General features: G+C 39.7%; 1 protein-coding gene across 5 annotated transcripts in view; it reads right to left on the reverse strand.

Moving 5' to 3' along the window:
* Positions 1-26,378, reverse strand: part of FMN1 (formin 1) — a 446,009-nt gene that overhangs the window by 131,605 nt on the left and 288,026 nt on the right. For all 5 annotated transcript variants that reach the window (XM_007521682.3, XM_060175174.1, XM_060175177.1 and 2 more), the window contains 6 exons: positions 26,118-26,179; positions 24,136-24,224; positions 18,998-19,127; positions 17,414-17,560; positions 16,239-16,298; positions 9,147-9,267 (listed from right to left, as the gene is read on the reverse strand). In XM_007521682.3, the coding sequence (XP_007521744.2) occupies positions 9,147-9,267; positions 16,239-16,298; positions 17,414-17,560; positions 18,998-19,127; positions 24,136-24,224; positions 26,118-26,179 (609 nt within the window). The remainder of the gene's footprint in view (positions 1-9,146; positions 9,268-16,238; positions 16,299-17,413; positions 17,561-18,997; positions 19,128-24,135; positions 24,225-26,117; positions 26,180-26,378) is intronic.

The following is a 26,378-nucleotide window of genomic DNA, read 5'->3' on the forward strand; positions in this document are numbered from 1 at the left end:
AGGAAGGAAGGAAAGAAGGAAAGAAGGAAGGAGGGAAGGAACCACCAGTAACCTCCCCAGTTTTCTCATTCTGTATCTTAGAGGTGGACAGGAGAGAGGAGAGATTTTATAGCTCCACTTCCTCATTCATGGAGATCTTCAGGTGCCAGGGCTTCAATTTAGGTTCTTGCTCATGGCAAGTGGGGAAGGTGTCTTCTGATCTGGTTTAATAAACTTATCTCAGTATTCTTGACTTTTTTTTTTCAATTTTCAATTTTTTAAAATTATCTTTATTTGTTGGATAGAGACAGTCAGAAATCAAGGGGGGGAGGGAAGAGGGAGAAAAAGAAAGAGATATCTGCAGCACTGCTTCACAACTCCCAAAGCTTTCCACCTGCAGGTGGGGACTGGGGGCTCAAACCTGGGTTCTTGTGTATTGTAACTTGTGCTCAACCAGGAGTGCCACCACCCCCCCCTCTGACTAGTCTGATTGTCTTGCTTTCTATGTCACTATCATGGAAAGAGCTCCAAGCCTGTTGTTCTTTGAGCAACTCTCATGTCAAAACACCCAGCAGCCTCAGATGCCTTAGTGTATCTTCCTCAAGGATCCTGTCCATGACTCTCTTGACTCAATCAAATCTGGAATGTTTGTCCTCTGTGCCTGGAATATATCTTGGATACTCAATACATCCTAGAACAGCCCTTATCCACTTTCTCTCTCTCTCTCTCTCAACAGCCTGTGGATGGTTGGACAGGAAATAAAAGTGTTGAAGAATTTGTCTGAAATTGCTTTCCTCCTAGTTCTCATACTCGAAGAGTCATTTGATGAGTATAAGATTTCAGATTGGCAAAATTTGTTTCTAGTTTCTATACTCACGTTGAAAAGTTTGAAGCCATCGTGTTTCTTGAGTGTTAGTGTCTAATTTATTTCCACTTACCTTCCAACTCCCTTCTTCTAAAAATGTAGATTTGTGCAAAGGAGAGATACCAGAGCTTTCTCCAGTATCATGCTGGGCCAAACATGGACTGTGTGCATAGCAGGGCACACTCTCTACCCACTGAACAACATCTCTCTCCGGTCTTTTTCTTAGTACTTTTCAAGATAAATCAAATCTATGAGTGTCCAAACCTACATGAGTATTAAATTTGTGCTTTCAGAAGTTCTTAAGAAAGTATTCCAAAGCCCTTTCTCCCTTTCTGTAGAGCCACAGTGTTCATAGACCAAGCTCAAGTGAATTATTAAAGAAAAATATTCACTCTTAGATGATGGAAAAGGATCCAAGTTGGGGGTGAGAGTGTGCTACAGACACCTACCATGAGGAGCTGAGGCTCTGTACCCATATGTCAACAACCATACTGTAAACTATTAATGCTCCAGTCACATGGGAAGAAATTGAAATAAACTTTGAAAAGAAAGAAAAATATTTACTTTTATAATGAGGTCTGGCTCACTCTCGTTTATTTATTGGGCAGAGACAGAGAAACTGAGAGGGGCGGGGAAGACTGAGAGGGAGAAGAGACACCTGAAGACCTGTTTCACCATTTGTGATGTGTGTCCCCTCTAGGTAGGGACCAGGAGCTCAAACCCAGGTTATTTTGCATTATAACATGTGGATTCAAACAGATGTGCCACTTAATCATGCTGGGTGGTAGAAATAAAGTATCCCACCTAGTCAGAACTTTCCCAAGCACTGCTGTAGTAGTTGACTCTGCTGTGTGACTTGAAAAACCCTAAAGTTCCCCTTGCCTTCTCTTCTATACCAAAGCCCCATTAAAAAAATATGAATTCACAGGCAGAAGTTGAAAGGCAAGATCAGAAGAGAAAACATTAAGCAGAACCCAGACTATTGTTGGTGTATTGCACCAAAATAAAAGAGTCTGGGGGGGGGGTGGTGGTGGTTACAGGTCCTGGAAAAGGATGACAGAGGACTTAGTGAGGGTTGTATTGTTTTTATTTATTTATTTATTTATTTATTTATTATTGTATAGAGACATCTACAGGCCTGGTATAGATAGAGAGACATTTACAGCCCTGCTTCACCTCTCATGAAGCTTTCCTCCTGCAGGTGGGGACCAGGAGCTTGAACCTGGATCCTCGTGCACTGTAATGTGTGTGCTTAACCAAGTGCGCCAGAGGGTTGTATTGTTATGTGGAAAACTGAGAAATGTTATGCACTATTGTATTTACTATTGAACGTAAAACATTAATCCTCTAATAAAGGGGGAAAAATTAAAAAATTTAGTTGAGATCAGCGGGAATACAGAGGTTTCACAGGCTCCTGTGCTAAGTATCGATAGTTATGAACCCTAGGTCAGATCAATGGGGTTTACAGTTAACGGTATTTATATACTTTTCCCATATTTAGAAAGTATATAAATACCCTCTGCCTTGGCCCAGCTTTCTAGTCCTATTTCCAACTCTGACACCATCTTCAGGCAATACTTCCAACCCAGCTGCAAGTTAGTTGTGGGGCTCAGGCAATACTTAGTGATGTCATGAGCCCCTTAAGACTATACCTAAAATAGACTTCCTAGCTTCTTCCAATATGAAAACCCCAAATGTCATCTGCTATATTCTTACCTTTAGGTTCCTGATTATTAAACAATTTGTTCTGCTTTATATTTTAATGATTTTCAGCCACCAAGCTGCAGGCACTACCATGACACCAACCTGACTTTTCTGGGCAGATGACCTCACCAACGTGTCCTGGAAACTCACCTCTCCAGAGCTCTACCCAACTAGGGAAAGAGAGAGACAGGCTGGTGGTATGGATTGACCTGTCAACGCCCATGTCCAGCAGAGAAGCAATGACAGAAGCCAGACCTTCTGCACCCCATAAAGACCTTTGGTACACACTCCTAGAGGGGTAAAGAATAGGGAGGCTTCTAATGCAAAGGATGTGATATGGAACTCTGGTGGTGGAAATTGTGTGGTACCCCTCTTATCTCACAATCTTGTCAGATCATTAGTAAATCACTAATAAAAAATTTAAAAAATCATTTCTGTAAGTGGACATGGTGACAAAAGAATAAAATCTATGCAGAGCAATAGATGCGGTGCTTCAGCACTCTGCTATTGAGCTTGTTAATCATGTCACACTAGTTTGCTGATCTTATACTATTGTTTAGATTAGAATGGGCATTTTAACACTGATTAAATGTTTATGTATTTCGTACTGTAACAAATTCAGAGTAAGCTTAGAGAAGAGTTAACATCTTAGGACACATTTACAGAATAAATATTTACACAGTGACAATAGATATCACAAAGCCAACAGGGACTCATGCTTTCCATAAGCATGTGCATGTGTTTCCAAATATTTTAAAATGGTGCACAGGAAAGAGAAAGTTCAAATAGTCTTAAACATTGGGAGGAAATAATGTCATCGGAATTATCTTAAACCACCCACATATTCTCAAGCAAGTTTGAATATCTTACATTGAGAGTTAAAAATTAATTGCACTTTTCCAATTAACATATGTAATAACAGAGCTGCTGGTGCATCTTTTCCAGGACAAAGTTTCTTTGTCCTCTCCTCTTCCTTCTGCAGCTAGTGATAGAGAGGCACAGAGAGAAAGTGAAAGAGACCACAACACTGAAGTTTCCTCCAAAGTGGTGGGAGGTGTTCTGTAACATGGGTCTCACATGGTCTCACATGGTTATTTTGCTCACCCAATGAAATCTCTTATTCATCTGGTTGAGTGAACAGTATACCCTCCATGAGAGTAGATACTGAGGAACTATTGCTAGCTAATAAATATGTGTTTCTCTTCATTCTTAAGTTCTCAGAATATGCTGACTTTTCAACACCTATCTGAAGACTTATTACCATATTTTTCCAACATGAAAACTTTAGTTTTCCTACTTTCATAGCCAGAATGAATTGTTCATAATAAAACATGATCTCAGGCTCGTGTCAAGTAAATGTGAATTTGGAAGCAGTGACACCAGAGTGATTTTGAAGGATACTTAATGTTCTCCATTTTGGCTTTTAGGCATGGAGCCATCCATGAGGATTTGAGCTACTTTCTTTGTTTATATGGATAGCAAACTCAGTTTGACAGTGTAGGCAAGGAGTATTAAGGGTAGAGGCCAGTAATGGCCACTTAACAATCTATGTTTTTTTTCTTTGTATTTTATAGAACACCAATATCCAATATCCTCTTTTTCTGTTCTTCACAGAAAGCATACATGCAACATGCCATCATGTCGTTAAAAAAAAGAAAGAAAGAAAGAAAGAAAGAAAGAAAGGAAAGAAGTGCCTTTCCTGCTTTAAATTGAGTGAAATGCTACTTTAAACATAGTTCAACTTTCTGTCTTCCTTCCCCCTCCTTTTGCCTTTAAACACAGGTCTCCTCAGACTTTCTAATAAGTTCATAGATCTAATAAGTGAATCCTTATGAGGGAGAGGGAAATGGAGAAGGAGAGAGAGAAGGAGGAGGAGGAGCACTCCTGAAAGCTTTCCCCCATGCAAATGGGGACTGATGAGAGTTTGAAATGAGGTCTTTATGCATAATAACATGTGCCCAGCTCCTAATATCATTTTTTAGAGAATGCCAATTCACATTTCGTGTAATTATGGTAAGTGTCATAACTAGTGAAATCTACATGTCCTACCTCAGAACTGCGTGTACACATGCGTATCACAATCAGCAAGGACACCTTGCCTGGTTTATCAGTTTTTCATGGCTACTGCACCAAAGCTCTACAAATTTCAGTAGTCTGAAGCAACATAACTAGATTGCCTCTGAATTCTGCTTGACAGCAGTCTAACAGGGATCCCACTGAAACCAGGATGCAGACATGGCTTCCATCTCTGCTTATGGCTCTCCAGAGGATCTGCTGGACAGGAGGAGCTTGTCTTTCCCAGTTTCAGAGGTTCATCTAATCACATTCCTCAGCTTGTCACCCATTACGCATCTTTAAAATCATACACATCCCATCTCTCTGGGCACTCTACTGCACTAGTTCCCATTACCACAGACAAGGGCAGTTCTCAGCTTCTAAAGATTCATTTTAAAGACCCATGTGATCAGATGAGACCCACTTAGGCAGTCGAGGATAATCCCCCTATCTCAACAGTGATGATGTCCCCCTACCCCTTTATTTTTGCCATATAAGGTAACATGTTCACAGATTCCAAGGCTTAGGGAGGCTGTTATACTTACTACCTATCACAGATAGGTTGACAAAAATACATTCAAACTGACAAACATAGCACACAGTTCTTCCCACTGCTTTTTTTTCCTCCTTAGCTACTATTCACAACACTGCAGTTTCAGGAAAGTAAGAGATCATATGGTCTGATACAGAGGAACAGAAAAGTCAATATAATGTGAGTCAAGTCTTCAAGAATCAAGACTCCAGTTTAGCAAAAAGGATACAAATCCTCTGAGGATTGCATTCTCAATATATTCATCAATATCCCTAATCAATTTTGATGAAACTTTCCTTAATAAGGACTGTGCTTGTGGATCCTATGATGTGGTTACTACATCATAGGACAAACACTTGAGTGGTTATGTTACTTGATATGACCTGGCTTTGGTCAAATCAGTACAAAGTACATACTTAATTCCAAAGCCTGAGTTATATATTTATGTATTTATTATTACTTTTTTGCCTCCAAGACTACTGCTTTGGCTCGGTGCTGGCACTATGAATCCACTGCTCCTGACAGCCATTTTTTTCCCTCTTTTTATTGGATAGGACAGAGAAAACTTGAGAGGAGAGAGGGAGCTAGAGGGAGAGAGCAAGAGAGACACATCTGCAGACTTGCTTCACCACTTGTGAAGCATCCCCCCCCCCACACACACACATGTGGGGAGTAGGGGCTTGAACCCAGATCCCTGTACCAGCTCTTGTACTTGGTACTATGTGCGCTTGACTGGGTGTGCCACTGCCCAGCCCCCCAGAGCCTGAGTTTTTACACTAGGCTATCCATTTGTTTGCCCCAACCCATCTCTCTTGAATACCTTTCCTCTCCCCACCAAACCATTCGAAGTAAGTTCTTTTCTGTCTTTAGCTGATCAGAGGGTCACATAGAAGTTCTTGTAGACACACTGGTTAATTTCACCTAAGACCACTGTGAATATGTGCTATGAACACAAGTTAATCAGCTTCTGTTATCAATATCGTCATGAGACTGTATGCGTTGAATGTGTGTCTTCCTGTTCTGATCTCTATCAGACATGGAAACCTCTGGTTAGAGGCAAGATAAGTCATGAGTATATGCCTTCAGATCATATCTGGTTTCAACACGGGGCTAGGTTATCACCTGTGGACTAACTTGGCCAGTCAGTTGAGCACCATGAAAGTCATGTTCCTTACCTGAAGAGATACTCATGACTGAATCCGCATCGTAAGGTTATGAGAGTAGAATGGTAATATCTTGTAATGCACCTGGTAGATAATAACTACACAACAAACTACTATTGGTACTATTATGACTTTGTCATCTTCTGCTATGCTTGCCTGCCTATGCATACTACTTAGTGTTCTATCTCTATGAATGAGTCCTATGAGCAACCAGCAACCAAAATTTAATTCCCGTCCAGTGGTTAAGATGTGGCTTCTTCCCCTTACATTTGTTTTCTTCTAAACTGTTAAGCCTGCCTGGAGAGTAGGGGCTTGAGACTTCTTGAAATTTGCTAATCACATCTGGTTTAGCTTTAGACATTTTCTGGGGCTTTGCCAGCAGCCACGACATTTTAATGGCTACAATAAACCTCAAAGCCTCATCAAATCTGTGCTAGATGTGTGAAAATTATGTCCTCTTCAATTAAACATTCAATCTAGGCTCACACTGTGGCTGTATGGGAAAGGAGGGGAAACGTGAACGGGAGTGAGAGATGAAACGGACCGCCACAACCCTGGCCATCTTGCCAGATGGTATTTAGAAGAACAAGAAATTCATTAGAGAACCAAAGGTCTGTATTTTCTTTAAATATTTACTAGGTACCTTTCATGTGTTAGAAACACTGGCATCACTAAAGATTAGCAGGGCATTTTTTTGTTTAAGTCTTCGATGTGTGTGGGGGGCATCCAGTCCCCTCCTCTGACTCTGTGCTACTTCAGGCCTTTGAGGAAAGGCTGACACAAAGAAGAAAAGTTAACTGAGGCACCCTTCAGTTTCCCTTCACTTAGGTGGCCCCTCTAGTTTCTAAATTTCTTCTGTTTTCATAAAATGAGCCAAGTGTCAGTTGATTACTGAGAGATCTGGAGCAACACCTATGGTTAGTGAAAATAAGTAATACTAAAGAGGGGAAGTTTTGGGAGGGGGCCATGCCTGGCTCTCCCGTCCCTTCTGAATTCTCTCTCCCTATCCTTTTTGCTACTTACTACTGAACACACAGAGAAAGATACTGAAGGGAGATGGCCAAGTCAAGGGAGAGAGGCAGGCCCTGGAATGCAAGTAGTGGAAGGAGGATGGGCAAACGCAGATCAGATTTCTGCTCAAAAGACTGTATAAGGAAGTGGAGTGTGGTGCAGGAGATTTACAAGGGGTTAGAGACAAGAGGGGATGGGCATTTGTGGTAGAGCAAACAAGTCCTGTGTTTTCTGTGCCACCTGGAACCTCAGATACTTATGTGTTGGCCTGTACTATAATTCTGCCACTGGAGAGGGGCTGAATAACATACTACCTGCTCACTTACTCTGCTTTATTACATGAGGTATCTGACTTCCCATCCAGAAAAGGATAGAACTACCAGGTCTTTCAGGAAAGAGAAAAGAAGGGTCCCAAGTTCACATTTTATCTCCCTGGAAAAAGCATGCTTGTGGTTGAATTTCTGCTCTCAATCACAAAATAGAGAAAAGAAACCAGCACATTCCTTTAAAAATAATTTACAAAGTAAAAAAAAATGTTTAACATGTAGGTACTCTCCTTATTTAAGCAAGCTTTGTGCCCAGAGTTGAGATAAATGACTCTTCTTGCCATTGGGAGCACATCTTTCCCACTTTCCTTCCATTTCCAAGCTGTTCTCTATCTCAGGCTTCAGTTTCTGAGTAGTCTCTCACAATAAACATTTTTTTTTAATGTTTATTTTATGTCTTAGTGTAAAAATATTCCTGGTTCAAGCTCTTCATTTCCTCAAGCTCTCCTCTTGGCACTGTGGGCTCCATTTCCACATTAACACACTCCCTAAATCCTCTGTGGAGCGCTTCAATCGGGGCTGTACAAGCTCCAAGGCAAGTATTTATATTCTTGGACAAAGAAATGTCTCCACAGAGAAAACACAAGACTCCAGAAATGCCAGAGGAAAATGCCTGCTCCAGAGAGCGTCTTTTCTCTTTTTCAAGAGGGACCATGATTGTCAGCATTTCCTTAGAAATAATTAAACATGGAAATTAAAGGGAAGTGTTGCCTGCTTCTTGCCATCACTCGCAACATTTCCAAAAAGCAAATATAGAGAGAGGTGTGTGTGTGTGTGTGTGTGTGTGTGTGTGTGTGTGAGTGTGTGTGATTACATACACGAATATTAAGCAACATAGTCAACTAGCTTCAAAAATACATGCATTCTGATCAGATAGCCATAATTACAACTGTGAATCTGTCTCTTACAGGCTATTAGAATGACTTCTGTAGGGAGTTGGGTGGTAGCGCAGCGGGTTAAGCGCACGTGGCGCAAAGTGCAAGGACCATCAGGACCCAGGTTCAATCCTCCGGCTCTCCACCTGCAGGGGAGTCCCTTCACAGGCAGTGAAGCAGGTCTGCAGGTGTTTCCCTGTCTCTCTTCCTCTCTATCTCCCCCTTCTCTCTCAGTTTCTGTCTCTATCCAATAACAAATAAATAAAGTTTTTTAAAAAAGAATGACTTCTGTAAATATCAATAGTCTCACCTGTAGGGTTGTTATAAGAATTAAGTGAGACATGAGGTAAGCATTTCATTAAGGGCTGCATTATTATTATTATTATTAGTAGTAGTAGTAGTAGTAGTAGTATATACCAGAATGTATAAACAAATGCAGATATAAGAAGTAAATGACTCACAGGAACAGAGGACTATATTTATACAGTGCCCCAAAAAGCACACAGTGATGGAGGTTCATGAAGGTTACAGTGTCCCATGCCTGAACCTTGCACTATGAGATGTAAATGTTCCTCTTAAATCACTTAAGAACATCCCAGTTATTCTTATACTAACAGAACAGTTCCTGTTTGTTACCTTCTAATTGTCTCTTCAGTTTATGCAAATCTTTTGTGAGGTCCTCAAACTTCACTTGGGAGGCCAGAAAGAAATCTTGTGGTTCAGGCAGGGGGAAAACACTCTTTTCTGTTCCTGCTTCCTAAAAAAGACAACGGTAAACACAAGCAGCAGTTATACTTCTAAGTAGCAGCTTTGGGTTGAAATTCCAAGGTGTCTTTTACTGGATGCTCAAGTGAGAATCACAGTAAACACTCTTCTCCTGTACCTAAATTTGGACTGGTGGCTTGGTGATGCTTATGCGCCATTCTCAGTATCCTTCTGGTCTCACTGGCTTTAAGGTTGACTATGGCTATTGCATGGGCTAGAATTTTGCCTTCTGAAGAGAAAACTGTTAGGTATGTCCTGATCCTGGACACTCTACTCACAGGGAAAAAGTCATGGAAAGAACACATGAAAGTAGTTACATTTAAAATCTCTGCTTGAGTTTCACATGGTAATAATTTAGACTGCTCATTTTGGGGGTATGTCAATAGATGGGAACTAGAAGATGCTGGTGGAAGAAACAGTCACACATACACACACACACACACACACACACACACACACACACACACACACACTTTTTTTTTTTTTTTTAAACCAGAGCACTTCTTCTTCTAGCGTTTGCCCTTCTTCCGTAGCCAGTCAACAGCATCAGGTTGAGCCTGATGTAAAGTTTCGAGACCTCCTTTGAATCTGGAGAGGTGGCAGTCGTTGACTACGTGGGTCATAGTCTGTCTGTAGCCACAGGGGCAGTTCGGGTCGTCTCTGGCTCCCCAGCGATGGAACATAGCAGCGCACCAGCCATGACCTGTTCGATAGCGACTGAGGAGGGCCCAACGTATTTCTCATCTTACAGAGAAATTCCTATCACCTGTCCAAGCTGGTTTCCACCCAGGAAGATCTACCTGTGAACAAGCCCTGACCCTCTCAACTTACCAGAGCACTGATCAGCTCTGGCTTATGGTGGGTGTGGGGATTGAACCTGGGACTTTGGAGCCTCAGGCATGACAATCTCTTTGCATAACCTTTATGCTATCTAACCCTGCCCATCCCTTAATATCTTTAATCAGCTTCCTTTGCAGCTTAGAATGTGTATACATGTGTGGACAAATTCTTCATATATTTGCAATGTTTTCACATGTTGTTTAGTGTATCATCCTGAGAAGTTATTTACTTAAGGCATAATTGGATATAGTTGTTGTTTCTTTCTTTCTTTTTCTTTTTTTCTTCCTTTTGGCAATTCCCACAAATATACCTAATAAGCTGAGAAGAGAAACATCTTGAGGGACAAAATCTTCAGGCATGAGAAAAGATAAGCTGAGTCTCTAATATCTGTTCCAATCTAGCTTGTTTCTCCCTGAATTGTTTAATAAAAGCTTTGTATCTTGACTATCTCAGGCAGTCCTCATTTATTCCTCTCTCCACACAGGCAACTTTGCCAGCTTGCTTTCACATTCCATCTTTTCTCCTACCATTAGGACTAATTCCAAACTCTGAAACTACTTTACAAGGCGCTTTGTGATCTAGCCTCTTTCTACATCTCCAGTCTTATTTCTGCTTGCCTCTGTCTCCACGTCCTGCCCACAAGACATTCATAAAATAAAAGAGTAGGTCACTGTTAGGTATGTCCTGATCCTGGACACTCTACTCACAAGAAAAAAAAAAAAAGTCATGGAAAGAACACATGAAAGCCCTTGCTTGAGTTTCACATTAGTATAATTTCGATAATTCACCTTAAGGGCATGTCAATAAGTGGAAACTAGAAAGTGCTGGTGGATTGCAAAGCAACAGTCACAGTCCTTATATCTTTAATCACCTTCCTCTGCAGCTTAGAGTGTGTACACATGTGTGATCAAATTCTTTGTATGTTTGTAACTTTTTCATACGTTGTTTAGCTTATTATCCTGAGAAGGCATTTACTTAAGATGTAGGCTATAGTACCGTCAGCCCACCCCCACAGTCTCCTTCGAACACTTCCTTGTTCATAGTCATTCATCAGACTTCAAAAAAAAATTTTTTTTCTTAGCGACTAATTTTCTTTTCCCCATGTCACCAGTATTTGGGTGTTTCCAAGAGTCTTGTTATCATAGTAACCACCAAATTAAATTTGAAGTCCATGTTAGCTTCTATGTCTTCACCACTAGACTAGCAAAACTCTGAAGTCAGAAACTGGATCCTTATACCAGATCTGGAATCTCATGAACTTTCGTTTTGGTTGGTAAGCATCATTGCAGAGAGCCTAAAAATACTGTTTAGGGGAGTCTGAACCTCTAGCAGGAGACAATGATGTATGATCCTATTTTCTTGTCATTTCAGGAATTGCCTGGAGCTTTCTCCCTTCCTTTTTAGGACCTTTAGTTTCACCTAGGACACTAAGAGAAGGTGCCTTGACTCATCTCATCAGAATAACACTTTACATGTCAATGAATTTTTTTTCCCTACCTCTGAATTTTCATCTATTACTCTGAGAACAATGAAAACACTATCCTCATCTGAGTCCCAAGAAAAACATCTAAGATGCTTCGCTCAAAACCCCACAGTAATCTGCACTGGATGAACTCACGTATAATAACTATTTTCTGAAACTTTATATTAGATTCAGTTCTAGCTTCACTTTGTCTTTAAGCAAGAAACAGAAAATGCTACTAAGCATGGTAGTTCTTATGAAAGCTGCTCGACTAGCATTCAAAAGACATGGCTCTAGGTGTATTTCTTTAAGCTTCACAGGTTTAAACTTGGACCTAAAACCAAGTATGAGTAGAAGGGAACTTGGAACAGGAATCACCTTTCTTTAGCTAAATGCTCATCAGCACTAACCACAAAAATCATCATTTATGCTCCAATGGGAGAGGGAGAGCTTAACAGATCACACAATCCTATACTCTTGCTGAGTGAAATGCACTTTGCACAGTGAAAACTAGGAGAGCATCACACAAATGCCTACTTATTTTCCTTGACTGGGCCATTTTGTGTTTGAAGCTAAGTAACACTATCCTCTGTGAAGTTGATTGTATGGGTTTAATTCTCTTCAATGAGAGCTATATTTAAGCCTCCCTACATAATACATCTGATGTGGTTGAGGCAGATGCTACAAAGTAAATCTATTCATGCCAATTTTAGGATAGAAACAAGGCTCAAGATTTTTCAGAACAGGGGTAGGGCTTTAATGACCCAATCATGAGTAGCCATGTTTCCATCCTTTTGCAATTAGAAATAAAGCCACAATATTAAATGGGGGAAAATGTGTATGGAAATGGACCTTCCAGAGCAAGTGAGATTATAAATCTGTATATAGGTAGAAGGAACACAGAGAGACACTCTTACCCAAGAGGGGAAAAAAAAAATCTACATGTCAACAAACCACAACTGGGAAGAGCACTAACTATAAGAGATGGAATTTTAAATTGGCGAGCAGACGCCACATTGTTCTGAACCCAATCCAATTACAAGTTTTTGCCTACAACTTTACAATAATGAGAAATATGACATTAAAAACTATAGGCTGGCAGTCATAGCAGCAGCATTCCCAATGACCTCTGTAACTTATCAAGAGCAGAGCAGGGCGGGAGGGTAGATAGCATAATGGTTATGCAAACAGATTCTCATGCCTGAGGCTCCAAAGTCCCAGGCCCAGTCCCCCGTACCACCATAAGCCAGAGCTGAACAGTGCTCTGGTTGAAAAAAAAAAAAAAAGAGCAGAGCAGACCTAGTGGACAACATACTGGAATTCGATCTCCACAGTAATAGACCCTGGGGCTGGATTTGGAGAAGAGCACCCTCTTGTTGACTCACAGCCTTTCAGTTTCTGTTCCCCCACAATCCCAGGATGCACACAGCACTTTCACTACCAAGGTCCCAACATATCAGACTTATACCCTAGTGACTACTGAACATCTACAACCTCAAACTTTTGGTCACTACCCCACAGTGAAGCATAGACCCCTGGCCCTTCTCCTCATGCAGCATTAAGCATAGTGAGAAGACACAGGAAATCATAACATTGGATCAAGACAGCAACTTGTGAAAACCCCATATTCACAAAGCTATTAAACTCCCTAAGGTAAAAGGCATTGGGGTGCTAAGGATGATCACTAAAATGAGTAGTATTGAAATGCACACAAACTTCAATGAAGAGAATGCATGTGAAATAAAAAAAAATTCATGTGAAATAAAAAGACCTCCACTCAAGAATACACTGTATAACATGAGAAAAAAAATTATACATTTTAAGTTGTCATGACAACAAAAGTTGCAGTTCCCAACCCTAGCTACACATTGGAATTCCTATGGAAGTCTTAAAATAAATTTAGTTGTCACTCATATTTGAAGGGTGAATGAATTTTCCAGACAGACAGTAGTTAAAGAAATTCATTACCACTGTAGTGACCCTACAAGGAAAACTAATGGGACTTATATTAAAGGAAAATACTGAGGGACCTCACAAAGAAAAAAAAAAGAGAGAGAGAAAATAAAGTCAAATGAAGACAAGCATTTGGGATCAGACTGTAAAACTGAGGTTACCAAAGGGTTTTAAGGATTAGAAGGGGGGGGGGGATCTTTGGTAGATTTTGGTTGTGGGTGTGATGTGCTGACATATTTGGAAAAGGTGTGTGATTGTATTTCTAAAGCACTATAGCCTTGCAAACCAAGGCAACAGTAAAAGGAAATAAATGCAGACAACCACACATGATAGTCCTGGAAAAGGCTTGCTACATTTAAATTGTTGATTCTGTGCATCTGGTTGTTGATCTATATCTCCTACCTGCCTTTTATAAATTTTATTTGGTCTATTTTGCCTTTTTTTTCTATTGATAACTTAAATTGTTCTTTCCTTTTTGATCCTAAAACACTTACCACCTGTTATATTGCAAATATCTCTATCTCAACAATTTATTCATTTCTTACTGACCTATCTATTCATATGCTACTGTTACTAGGAGTTCATCTCCCCTCTTAAAAATTATTTAATTATTTTTGAAGAGCATTAATAAGAAAAAAAGAGAAGTTTTATAAAAGGGTAGTGACAAAGATCCAACTTGGGAGAACATCTGAAGAAAAAACAAGTAAGTAAGAAAGCACGGGGAAGATTTGGAAAATATGAATGACTTAAAAAAATTACTTATTTGTTTCAAGAGAAAGAGAGAATGACAGAGGAGGAAGACAGAGAAAAACCAGAGCACTGTTCAATTCTGGCATAATGTGATACCAGGGACTGAGGCTGTGACTCTCAGGGCCTCAGGCATGCAAGTTGGTACTCTATCAAGATGAAACATTGTGTTAGATCATATAATATGTACAGAAGGAAAGTAAAAAAAATAATAAATTAAAAAAATAAAATGTGGTTGTACAAGACAAATTAAAGTAATCAGTGTTTTAATTCACTTGAAAATGGAAAGCCATTTCTGGTTTCGAGTAATCAACAATACAGTATGATCAGGACTATACATAAAAAATAACAAGGTATGAGATGAACTAAAGTCTTAGTAACTAAATCCTGAGCTAGAAAGCAATCAAAGATCATTAGCTATTTATCTAATAGCCTGAAGGAACTGGAGGTTTGTTGGTATGTTCCCTTCCCCCCCGACCTCTGAGAAGAATTGGTTTGCCCCTTGCTTTTCGCACCCTGCTTTCTCCCCGCCCCCTATGATAAGGATGGGCAGAGTCCCAGCAGCAGTGGTGGAGAGAGGATGATGGAGAAAAGCACATGGTGTGGTGATTTGCCCGTTTGTGAATAAAGATTAAACTGTGTGTCTCTGGTCGTCTCTGTTATCTGCCCGGATAAAAGCCAGCCCAGATAAAACAACAGAGGTTAATAGAGATTAAGACAGATACAGGCACTTTGGTGGGTGGGAATGGTGTCCTGGTATATATTTACATATTTTGGGAAGATGTGAAATTGTATTCCTGAGTGGTCTGGGAGGTGGCTAAAGCATTGGATTCTTAAGCACGAGGTTCAGAGTTCAGTCCCCAGGAGCACACTCACCAGAGTGATGTCTGGTTCTTTCTCTCTCTTCTACTTTTCTCATTAATGAATAAGCAAAATCTTTATTAAATTGTACTCCTGAGATCACTACAATTTTGTGAAACGTTTATTTCCTCAACTAAAAGAAAGAAAGAAAAAAAAAGGACATCAGAGACAACTGAAGGACACAGAGGTAGAAAAGGGAATCATAAACTTTATGTCTAAAAGACTGAAAATGATGTTCTTAACAGAAAATGGGGAGAAACTGGGGGGTGGGTTGGTGGGGTGATGATGAGGCAGTCTCAGATATCTGAGAACAATACGTTCACAAAGGTAGAAAAGATGACTATAGATTTTATCAGTGCTTGGTTGGTCAGTCGGATAACATTTTCAGTCTTTTGAAAAAAAAGCTTAGAAATTTTGAATTTTCTCTCCTTGGTGTCTGAAAGAAAACCTGCCTGTATGAATAGTTGAGTAGGAGTCCGGAGAAATATTGGTAGTATGGCTGTGTTTCTTAACAATCTCAAACAGTAGCTCTTTCTTCTCTAAGTTAGGAGTCCTTGTTCTCAATTTCATGAAAAGGAATGATACAGAAAATGGAGGATGCTCCTTGAAATGCTTATTTCTAATTGCAAATGTATTTCAGGCACAGAGGATGAGTTTCAAATTTCTCATGTTCAACAGATGAACTATCCTGATAAAATCTTAGGTTTTTATTGCATCTTCGTTTTCTAAATGTTGGTCCGCATCCCAGAAGCTTGTCTCGAGCAGTCAATTACAGAATGGATTTACAGTCCACAGAGATGCTCAACTTCTGGTCAGAAGGCAATGAGATAAAGGAGGTTTTCTGGAGCTGTGTTACATAGTGGACTACAGGTCAGCAGATTTGTGCCACTGAAAAATATTTCTCTTCACAAGAGTCACCTAAACTTTCTTGGCTTTCACGTTACTATCTGTAAACCAAGGGAAGCTGGATAGTGCTCAAACTCTATGTTGGACTTGAAACTCATCCATTTATCCATCTATCATCCAACTTCTGAATGCCAACTATGTGTTAGAGTTGAAACCCCATTAGTGTACTTTTCCACATTATGCTATTTTCTTACCTTATCATAGTAACGCAAGTAGTATTTCACGACATAGTCCACGAGGTTAATCCCATTGTCCTACAGGTTTAAATGAGAAACACAGATGAAAGTCACTCACATACACCCCTGTTGCAATGTATAGTCAGGAACTGAAATGTCAGTTAAACATACTTTAAAAGTGTGAAACCTAGTTCTAATTCTTAACTGGTCAAATTTTCTTCCCCACTTCTCTCCCCACCCCATCCAAATATTTTTTAAACTACACCTAGAGGGAGGAGAAAAGGTATTGCACTATTCTCTGTGGGAGGAGAACAGATAATCTGTAAGACTTGCGAGGTAGTGGGAGAAGCAAACACAAACAAACAAAATATTGTCCTTTAATATTTTTGGCATAAAGCCAAGACTGGAGGGGATATCAGGACTCCTAAAGGGAGCCAGGGATTTGGAACAGAAAATCACCCTTCCCTTCTCCACCTTTCCCCAAAAAGTGTGTTCTTGATGGCATGAAAAACAATCAGGACAGCTTAAAAGGAACACCATGTCACTTTATGACCCTGGGAGGCCAGGGGCTAGAGGCTCTCCCACAAGGCAGGCTTTTGTGTCTTGTTCACATGGGTCTAACTCTAATTTGCCTGTGTGTTTTTTCTCCTTCCTTCACTCCTTTGCCCCCCATGGGATGCCTAGATATGGGCTGGTTGTTTCTAAAGAGATAGCTCTGCAGGGGTGTGGAGCCAAATGATAATCAGGCTCAAGGAGTTTGACAGTAGACCCACCAGCCCAATTGTTGTGGGCTAAAGAATAATTCAACTGCTCAGCTCCATTGATGATTCAACACTGCTCTGCAACTCAGGAACCAGTAAATTGCAAGTAGCCATCAGGAAGCTCAGACCCCATTCTTGTGCCATGGTGAATAGTGTAGACTACCCTGTTTTATTTGCTCACTCCAATTCAACACCTAATTGTGTATATTAAAGCAAAAAAAAAAAAGAAGGTTGGGAATTTTGTCATCAAACTGAGATCTAACATGAGAAACCTACTATTTTTATTGAAAAGTCAAAAGAAAGCCAAGAGAAAATATTGTTAAGGTGAGGGTAGAGGTGAACAGGACTACCAAGAATACTTCTTTTTAAAATCTGAACTTACATAAGGAAAATACTGGCAGTTCATAAGACATTCTGAAAAAAATTAAATACCCGACTTTTGACGTCCTTGAGTTTGGGCAGAATTTCTAAGCTATAGCCATCTGCTTGTCCCCGAGTTCTATTTCCTCCATTCATATAATTTCCAAAAGCCAGAATGAGACCTAAAATATCCTTCACACTCTTCATGTGCAGCAAGCCCTGTGATTGCAAACACAATTACTTAAACCCAAAGGGACATATATTAATTCAAAAGCAGATATTTATTCAGTACCTAATGAGTTCATCTGGTGGTATGTTACTAAGCAGATGAACAGTTAATGAAATGAAAAATATACCTTATGAAGTCATAAATGCCTTAAGATACATGAACTCCTAATTTTTCATATTATTGATAACAAATTATGCATGTCTTAATATTATACATTAAATATTAGTACTTAAATTTTCATTTGGGTTTTCTTTTTGAAAGTTATTTTGAAATATTTATATATTGAAAATATAGTAATTATAGTTAGGCTTTACATGTGATGACTTCTATGTAGAAAAGAAATTAGTGTCATTTCAGAATTTGCCTTTTGGGGGTATATGTGGATGTGTATTTGTGTGTATATGTATATATTACAACTAGTTATGTCTATAACAGGAAGTTATATCCTCAGAGCATATTCTCAGAGATGAACTAAGAGTATAAGTGGTAATTATTAAATGAGTGCTGTTAAGTTAATTTTTATAATTTTAAACTGAAATGTTTCCTTCAGCTCCCTACCATCTCATTTATTTCTTTCATTTTCTTTCTTTCTGCTGGAAGAGCAAATTTTCAATTCAGTATTTTTTGCTTCTTTGTAGTCTTCATTTTCCTTAATTTTTTGGTAAAGAAAGTCAAAGTAATTGCTCTTTTCTTTGAGGGTGTGATTAGAGAGAGCCTACTATACTTTGGTAATATTTATGCTTTATTAAAATTTCATATTTTACAGGGGAAATCATGTTTACAGGTAAAAAATGAAACAAAAATATCTTAGAAACATGGATCACTGTGAGAAAAAGCTAAGTGCTATAATTTAACTTTACAATGAATATTAGAGTGGTAATGCTAACCAAAATGCCTTTGCTCACCACTCATCATAATCAGTTATTTCATCTTTGTGGTGTCTCAAATATTAGGATCACCATGTAGAAACACTTCAGAGATCAAATGCAAGAGTTTAAAGCAGATTCCTCCAGTCTATTGGGGGAAAAAAAAAAAAAAACTATGCAACTTATGCTGGTTTTAAGTGGACAAGTGGATGTTGGTAAATATTTGGAATACTGGGTTATGGAAAAACTCATGATGTATTTTTTTTCTGTTTTTCTATACAATATTTGAAAAGAAATAAATACAAGTGTCACTTTTTCCTTTCTTGTGTTTGTCTGTATCTCCCTTTGTTGTCTCATCCATCTACATACATGCATAGACTCACAAATGAACAGGATAACTGTCACATATATACTTGGAAACACACACAAGCTTAAGTCAAAAAAAAAAAAAAAAAACAGGTTTCTACAAAGAGACTTATGTTGATTCAGTCCATTCCTGATTTCCCCTCTTTATTCCCAATAAGGGCAAAGCTATCTTTTAAAATTACATAGCACACAGACCTTGGAAGCTCGTGTGATGATTTCTACCTTTCGGTGCAAGGAAGTTATCCCTTCAGAAAACACAGACCTGAAGATTATGCACTGGGCTCGTTCAGCAAAATTAGGGATCTGGGCTAGTTCATGTAAAAATCTGCAAGAAAAAGAACCAGTTATCTATTGATAGCTTTGTATACAAGCATTGGGAAAATAAGACAGGTGAAAAGAGCCACCACCATTTGAATATACCTTATTTGAGAATTATTGGGTTGTTGGAAAAGTCATGATAGATTTTTGCATAGAAAAATACACCATGATGTTTTAGATAACCTAATATTTTTTTTAAAAAAAGGTTAACAGATGGGCTAACTCAAGGGACTCCAAGGTTATGTTTTCTACTGTTGACAACAATCTCATTTTATGAGTTTTTTAAATTTATTTTTAAAATTAGTTTAATTTTTTTTAGCTAGAGAACTAGAGAGGCAGAGGGGGGAGGGGGAGATACTGACTGAGAACCTTCCTTCAGTGCTGTGGGGACTGGCAAATCTGGGTTGTGCACATGAGAAAACAGCACCCTATCCAAATGAACTATTTTGTTAGCCCTTATGGATTTCTATAGCGATAAGTGTAAGTTGCATACATTTGCTTTAGAAACAGAAGGTTAATGCAAGTATTCTGAGCCAAAACAAGTCATCATCTCCTTTTATTCAAAACAGGACACTATATCCAAAAGGAAAAGGCAATCTTTATGATATATATGTATATCTTCCGCCTCCCCCCTCCTTTAGTGCAGTGTAGCATTCTCTAAAAGTGTATTTACACAGGCTAAGTAAAGTGAAGATTTGAGGCAAATGTTACAGACAAGTGACAAAAAAAACTCTTAAGTGAGATTACTGTTGCTACTATTATGATTCTATACTACATGTGTTTACTTTGTCACAACTTATCTGAGTAGAATTCAGAACTCAATTCTTAAAACAAAGTATTCACTCAGTAAATAGACACAATCTAAAGTTTCCTTTAAAAGGATAGCAAGCCAGACCTTAAAAGCTAAAGGCAAGTACTGACCTACACACAGAAGCTCACTGTTTGAGCAGCTGGACACTGATGCACTTTGTAAAATGAAATTGGAAAAGCTACATACTGTCCAGGCCAAGCACCAGAGAAAGGGGTATAAAATTAAACGGGTGGAAAAAATTGGGACATAGATTCAGAACAGGGGAGAATCCACCAGCAGCTATTAAAGTCATTTTGGGGGTTGAAATGATTAACTGATATTTCTGAAACTCTCCGTCAACTCTTAACATCATTACCTTGACATTTTGTAGTTTTTCACCAAAAATGCTTTTACCTAGGAGCAGAGCTGAAGGCTCCTTTCCATACCCAAAGAAAAGTCCTTGGCTCATGCTGGGTGCCTCTTTCCTTTTATTTTTCAGGAGATTTTGTTTTTGATAGGATTTTAATTACACACTGCTTTTCTTACTTGTCCTACAATTAAGTCATACTCTTTAAAAAAAAAAATTTTTTTTTGAGAGGAAACAAAGAATGACCCAGAAAGAAAAGGAGTCTTTGTTCCAAAGTTCTGAACTCTAAGTATTGTGAAAACCATCTGATCAGACACATAGTTATAGAAATACATAGGAATTCCAATGTAAGACAAGATGAAAAAAAATGTTTCTTAATAAAATTAGTAGTGATACACTGATTCACTTATGGCTGAAATCAGAGGGACCACCAAGGTTTTTGAGAAGTAAAAAGTTTGAGAGGCCAGTGACATTTGGTTCTGTAGTGTCTCAAAAAAAAAATTATTTATTCAGATGTGGCTGAGTGCTAAGTGAAGCACATCCCAACACGACAGTGAGACAGTGACTCTTTCTCATGCAGGCCCTGGGTTTTCAGAATATGTACATTTCCAAGTTGAGATGGATGTAGTGAGCAGGGAATTATGATGACTGTGAGAACATAAGTTCAATACTCCAGTTTACCAACAAGATATAAAAACAAAGGAATAAATGCTAGATTAACAGTTACTTTCCCCAACCCCCCAAAAGGAAGGCTTACACCAATGTAAGGAGGAAAATGCCATAAGCTTATCAAATCATGTTGCCATGGAAAGGAAAAAAAAACTATAGAACCACATGACTATCTGGAATTAATAACTTTCCCATAGTAAGATCTGCAATATGTGGGCTCCCAAACACCTTAAAGGTTCAATGGCTTAAGCATGAAGAAGGGTCTGAACCACATGTCCACAGTTGAGGTGGGTAGGGAAGTTCTTTTTTTAAATTTTTATTTATAAAATGGAAATACTGACAAGAACATAGGATAAGAGGGATACAATCCCACACAGTTCCTACCACCAGAACTCCATGTCCCATCACCTCCCTTGATAGCTTCCCTATTCTTTATCTTTCTGGGAGTATGGGCCCAGGATCATTGTGGAGTGCAGAAAGTGGAAGTTATCACTTCTGTAATTGCTTTCCACTGAACATTAGTATTGATAGGTTGATCCATACTCCCAGCCTGTCTCTCTCTTTCCCTAGTGGGGTAGGGATATGGGGAGGTGGGGAAGTTCTTACATTACTTCTGAGTCATTCTGAAAAACTGTGACTGAAAATTAATACCAGAGCAGCCATCACCAAAACTTTCAGATAGTTACAGTGTCAAGAACCATAGTAACTTGTAAACAATAGTTTCTAGATAACTGAGGATTAAAAAAATCACAGCTACCAGGGAGTATGGCAAGTGTTATCAGTGATGAGGGGCTGTTAAGAGCTTGAGAGTCAGAAGACTAAAAGGGCAATGTCTAACAAGGTTCCCTGGAGCCCTCTGAAAGCCTACTTAAGATACCTGGGAGAAACTGCTGGTGAGATATGTTTAGGTTAAGGGGTGTGTAGACAGCTTGAATGATATTCGAGGAGGGAGCTGGAAGGTGGGTGGTGCCCTGGGTTAAGCTCACATAGCACAAAGCACAAGGACAAGCACAAAGACCTGCACAAGGATTCTGGTTTGAGCCCCTGGCTCTCCACCCACAAGGGGTTGCTTCACAAGTGGTGAAGCAGGTCTGCAGGTGTCTCTCTCTCTCCCTCATCTCCCCTTCCCTCTCAACTTTTCTCTGTCCTATACAATTAATACTAATACTACTACTACTAATAATAATAATAGCAGCCACCAGGAGCAGTGGATTTGTAGTGTCAGCACTGAGCCCCAGAAATAACCCTGGAGGCAATAAATAAATAAATAAATAAATAAATAACGGGTTGGGCGGTAGCACAACAAGCTAAGTGCACATGGCATAAAGCGCAAAAACCGCTGTAAGGATGCCAGTTCTAGCCCCCCCCCCAACCTGCAGGAGGGTCACTTCACAAGCAGTGAAGCAGGTCTGCAGGTGTTTTTCTCTTCCCGTCTTCCCCTCCTCTCGCCATTTATCCTATCCAACGACAACGACAGCAATAACAATAACAACTACTACTACAACGATCAACAACGGCAACAAAAGGAAAAAAAAAGCCTCCAAGAGCAGTGGATTTGTGGTGCAGGCACCAAGTCCCAGCAACAACCCCACAGGCAAATATATATATATAAAAAGAAATAAAAAGATATTGAGAAGAGGTCATAGACGTCAGATGGTAAAATGTTATTGGTTATAGGACTGGGAACCACAGGGATCTTCGGAAATTAAAATACTGAAACAGAAACAATTTCTATTTTCTAGTATATATGACATGCATATAGTCAACTCAATTGGAGCTAATGGGAAATAGGTTGTCAGGGACTCTGATGCTGGCATATGTCAAACAAATGTGGTACTGTACAGAAGGAGAAAAGCAAAGGTGAAATTCACTTAAGCCTCAAAGCCTGTGCCTAGCCCTCCAGCAACTGAATCCAAGAACATCACATTACCAGGACAGCATGACAGTTCTCTTTGAAGTGGCAATAGCTTGGCATATGAAGGAAGCCATTATAACGGCCATTTACAAACTTTTGTTTGTTTTAAACAGAGCTATGTCTTTTAATCTTGTAAATCATTATTATATCACTAATAAAGACTTAAAAAATATCCCATTTGAATTGATTCACAAGATTCCTAGCCTTCATGAAATTAATCGGGGGTGGAGGGGGTAAGGTGAGTTCCTGGCCTGTATGGCATGTGAAAGTCTTATATGGCATGACTGTAGGGCATGTCTGTATGGCAAAGTTTTTTAGTAACTGAGTAAACCTAGAAGTCTCCCATCTCCAAATAATTTTCTGCCCAGGCAACCATATGGAATAGATCATTGTAGAGGACCCAAGGACAAGAGATCAAGAGAACTGTGGGCATCTCTAGAGCTGACTTGTTATCTTAAATATGATCTCTAGAATCCCCATGTTTCATATTCCGGCTTCATATTTCCAGGCTGAGGGGTGATCTGAATGCAAAAGGAAGCACTTGAGTGAGCAATAGGCAAAGGAGTCTTCAGTCACCTCTGGACTGTTCCTTACTTTGTCAGAGTTCTGGGCAAAATCTGAGGGCTGTGGCTCCCCAGAACTATATCTGTGGTATACAGACCCAGGAGAGCAGCCAGGACAAGAGTCACTCAGTCATGCATTAGAGTTCTGGGGTTGCAAAGGGTGCAGGACTGAATATAGCACTAGCTAGCCAACAACTTTTGATAGTGAATAAAGAGAAGAACAAGCATTTGCAAAGTGAGGATGGAAAAGACACAACTAAACTGGGGAGAGCCAGGTGGATAAACTGGGGGTGGCATGGGGGGAAGCTGGCATGTTCAGACTAACTGGATCTGCCAGTTAGAAACATAATCTATGTTCGGTGACACTGATATCATCCTTTTAAGACTGTGTCAGCAGACCCTTAAGCAGAGTAGTGACTTCTTCCTTCCTCAGTTACCCTTCTGGACAGAATGTTTAGTCTAGGAGGAATTAATACATTGCTGAAACAAAAGAAAAAAAAAAAAGGAATCACGAGTGGTGAGGAAAGGGGTTGAGACATATTCTACCAAGAAGTACAGATTTCTCGGCTTTCCTGGCAGGCAGGCCACTCTACTGTATGCAAGAGGTCATGGGATGGAGCTCACCACATAACTTAAGGCTTAGCTACATAAGCTGGGGAGAGAAGCTGTATTCCATTTGAGCCTAACAAAGAAGTGGTCAAACATTCTTACTGCTCAGGCTTATCCAATAGCTTCAGTTCTTCTTTTTTGGACGTCTCATAATATTTTCTTATTTTAACCAATTCATCCTCTTGGCCTCTCTGTGTTGAAATGAAGCAGAACACACAAAATGCAGTGAGAATCCATCATGCAGCATGTTTCGAAGTGTTGACTGCTTGGGCCAGCCCCACCTGTCACCAGTTAGCAGTAAGTTATTGGTCCTACCCCAGAGAGAAGAAACTCTGGGGAGAGGGGCCAGCATGCCACCCAGGTGATTCTGAAGCAAAACAATGCTTGAGGTTCACTAAAACCAATGTCATAGTAAGTGACTTCAACTGATATAGATGGCAGGCCCTTGGACTGCTAACTTCAGGTCCCCTAGCCTCGGAGCTCCAGTGGCACAATCGGTTAGCGCGTGGTACTTATACAGATCCCCTGGCCTCTTCCCCCTATAAGCAGATATGGAAACTGATGCTTGGAAGTTGGTGCTTCTTTTGAGAATAGCCCCCCTAGTTGGTGTCGGATCCTAACTCTTTTACATCTATCAATAGTTCCCACCTTCTCTTCTTTTGCATTCTGGTAAGTACTCACCTGTTTTCATCTATTTTGGCATTTGGTCATCTATTTTCTCCATTTGTCCAGTTATTTCAATTGTATGCAGCTTATCTCTGTCAGTTAAAAAGTAATGACCCTGTGCATGGTCCTGAGCCCATGGCAACAACAAAAAATGCATCTAGAAGGTACTTCGCCAACCACAAAGTCCTTGAAAAGCAATGACTGATCATTCTATAGATGATAAAACCCAGGCTTCAGGAATTACTGAAGAATTGACTTAGAGTCTCCCATTTTCTCACAGTGCCACACTGTCCTCCAGATACTCAACAAATGTACCGTTAGCTCCCAATGCTCTAGGATTTGTGTGTACCTTCTTGGCTACTAGACAGACAGATAGACATAAAGATAGAGATATAGTTATAGATGGATGGATGGGATGTTACAATGCATGACACTGAGAATCCCATTGGAAGGGGTTCGTCAGAGAATTATCCTAGAGCAGGGAAGTACTGAGTTGAATCATGTTTTAGCTCACGACCATAACATACTATGAAACTTCAGACAGCCTTCTGGGAAATACTACATGCCATTAAAGAAAATCTAGTTTAATCTGTATTTTCACATAATAGTCAATGGACCAGTACAGTTCCCAACTATTCTTATTCCTTTTGTGCTCTACTAAGGCACACACCACAGTGTGTGAAGTGCTTTTGTAAAATCCGATCTCATTTGATCCTGAGATTCTGTGCCTTAGTACATACTAAGTCAAATGCTTAGTACATGCTAAGTCAAAATCCTTACTACCAAAAAACAGGCATGACTTGGTGACTTTTCAGGTGAAAGGAGTCAGACAGAGTGAGTTTTTAGGCTCAACAGTTTTTTTTTTTTTTAAAAATTTACAGGAGTTGGGAGGTAGCACAGCGGGTTAAGCACATTTGGGGCAAAGTGCAAGGACTGGCATAAGGATCCCAGTTTGAGCCCTCGGCTCTCCACCTGCAGGGGAGCCACTTTACAGGCAGTGAAGCAGGTCTGCAGGTGTCTATCTTTCTCTCCACCTCTCTGTCTTGCCCTCCTCCCTCCATTTCTCTCTGTATCTAACAATGATGACATCAACAACAACAACAATAATAACTACAACAACAATGGAAAACAACAAGGGCAACAAAAGGTAAAATAAATATTCAAAAGTTTTTTTTTTAATTTAAAAAGACAGAAAGGTAAATAGACAGAGGGGAGGAGGGAATGGAGAGACAGACCCTATAGTACTGGAGCTTCCTTCAGTGAGGTGGAGGCTGGGCTCAAACCTGGGTTGCATACATGGCAAAGCAACAACACACTATTCCAGTGAGGTATTTTGATGGCCCTAGGCTCAACAATTTTCTAGAGAACAAAGATACGAGAAACTGAGAACTCCAACTTGACAGGTTTTTGATACTCACATTTTCGTATAAGGCTGCCAGGGTCTCTAGATCGACCACAGAGTCATCCACGTTGAAAATGGCTGCCAGGCACCCAAAAAAAGAAGAGAAAAAAAAAAGATAAGGGTTGACTTCTCCAGACAACCTGAATCTATGCTCCAATGACAAGGAGTATATAGTATGCTTGCTTTCTTATGTAAGTTGTGTCGTGCAGCATTCTCCTGTTGACTTTTTGGGGTTTGTTTGTTTGTTTGTTTTGTTTTTTGTTGTTGTTGTGTTTTT

Source organism: Erinaceus europaeus, chromosome 16 (assembly GCF_950295315.1).
Source record: "Erinaceus europaeus chromosome 16, mEriEur2.1, whole genome shotgun sequence".
Lineage (NCBI taxonomy): Eukaryota > Metazoa > Chordata > Mammalia > Eulipotyphla > Erinaceidae > Erinaceus > Erinaceus europaeus.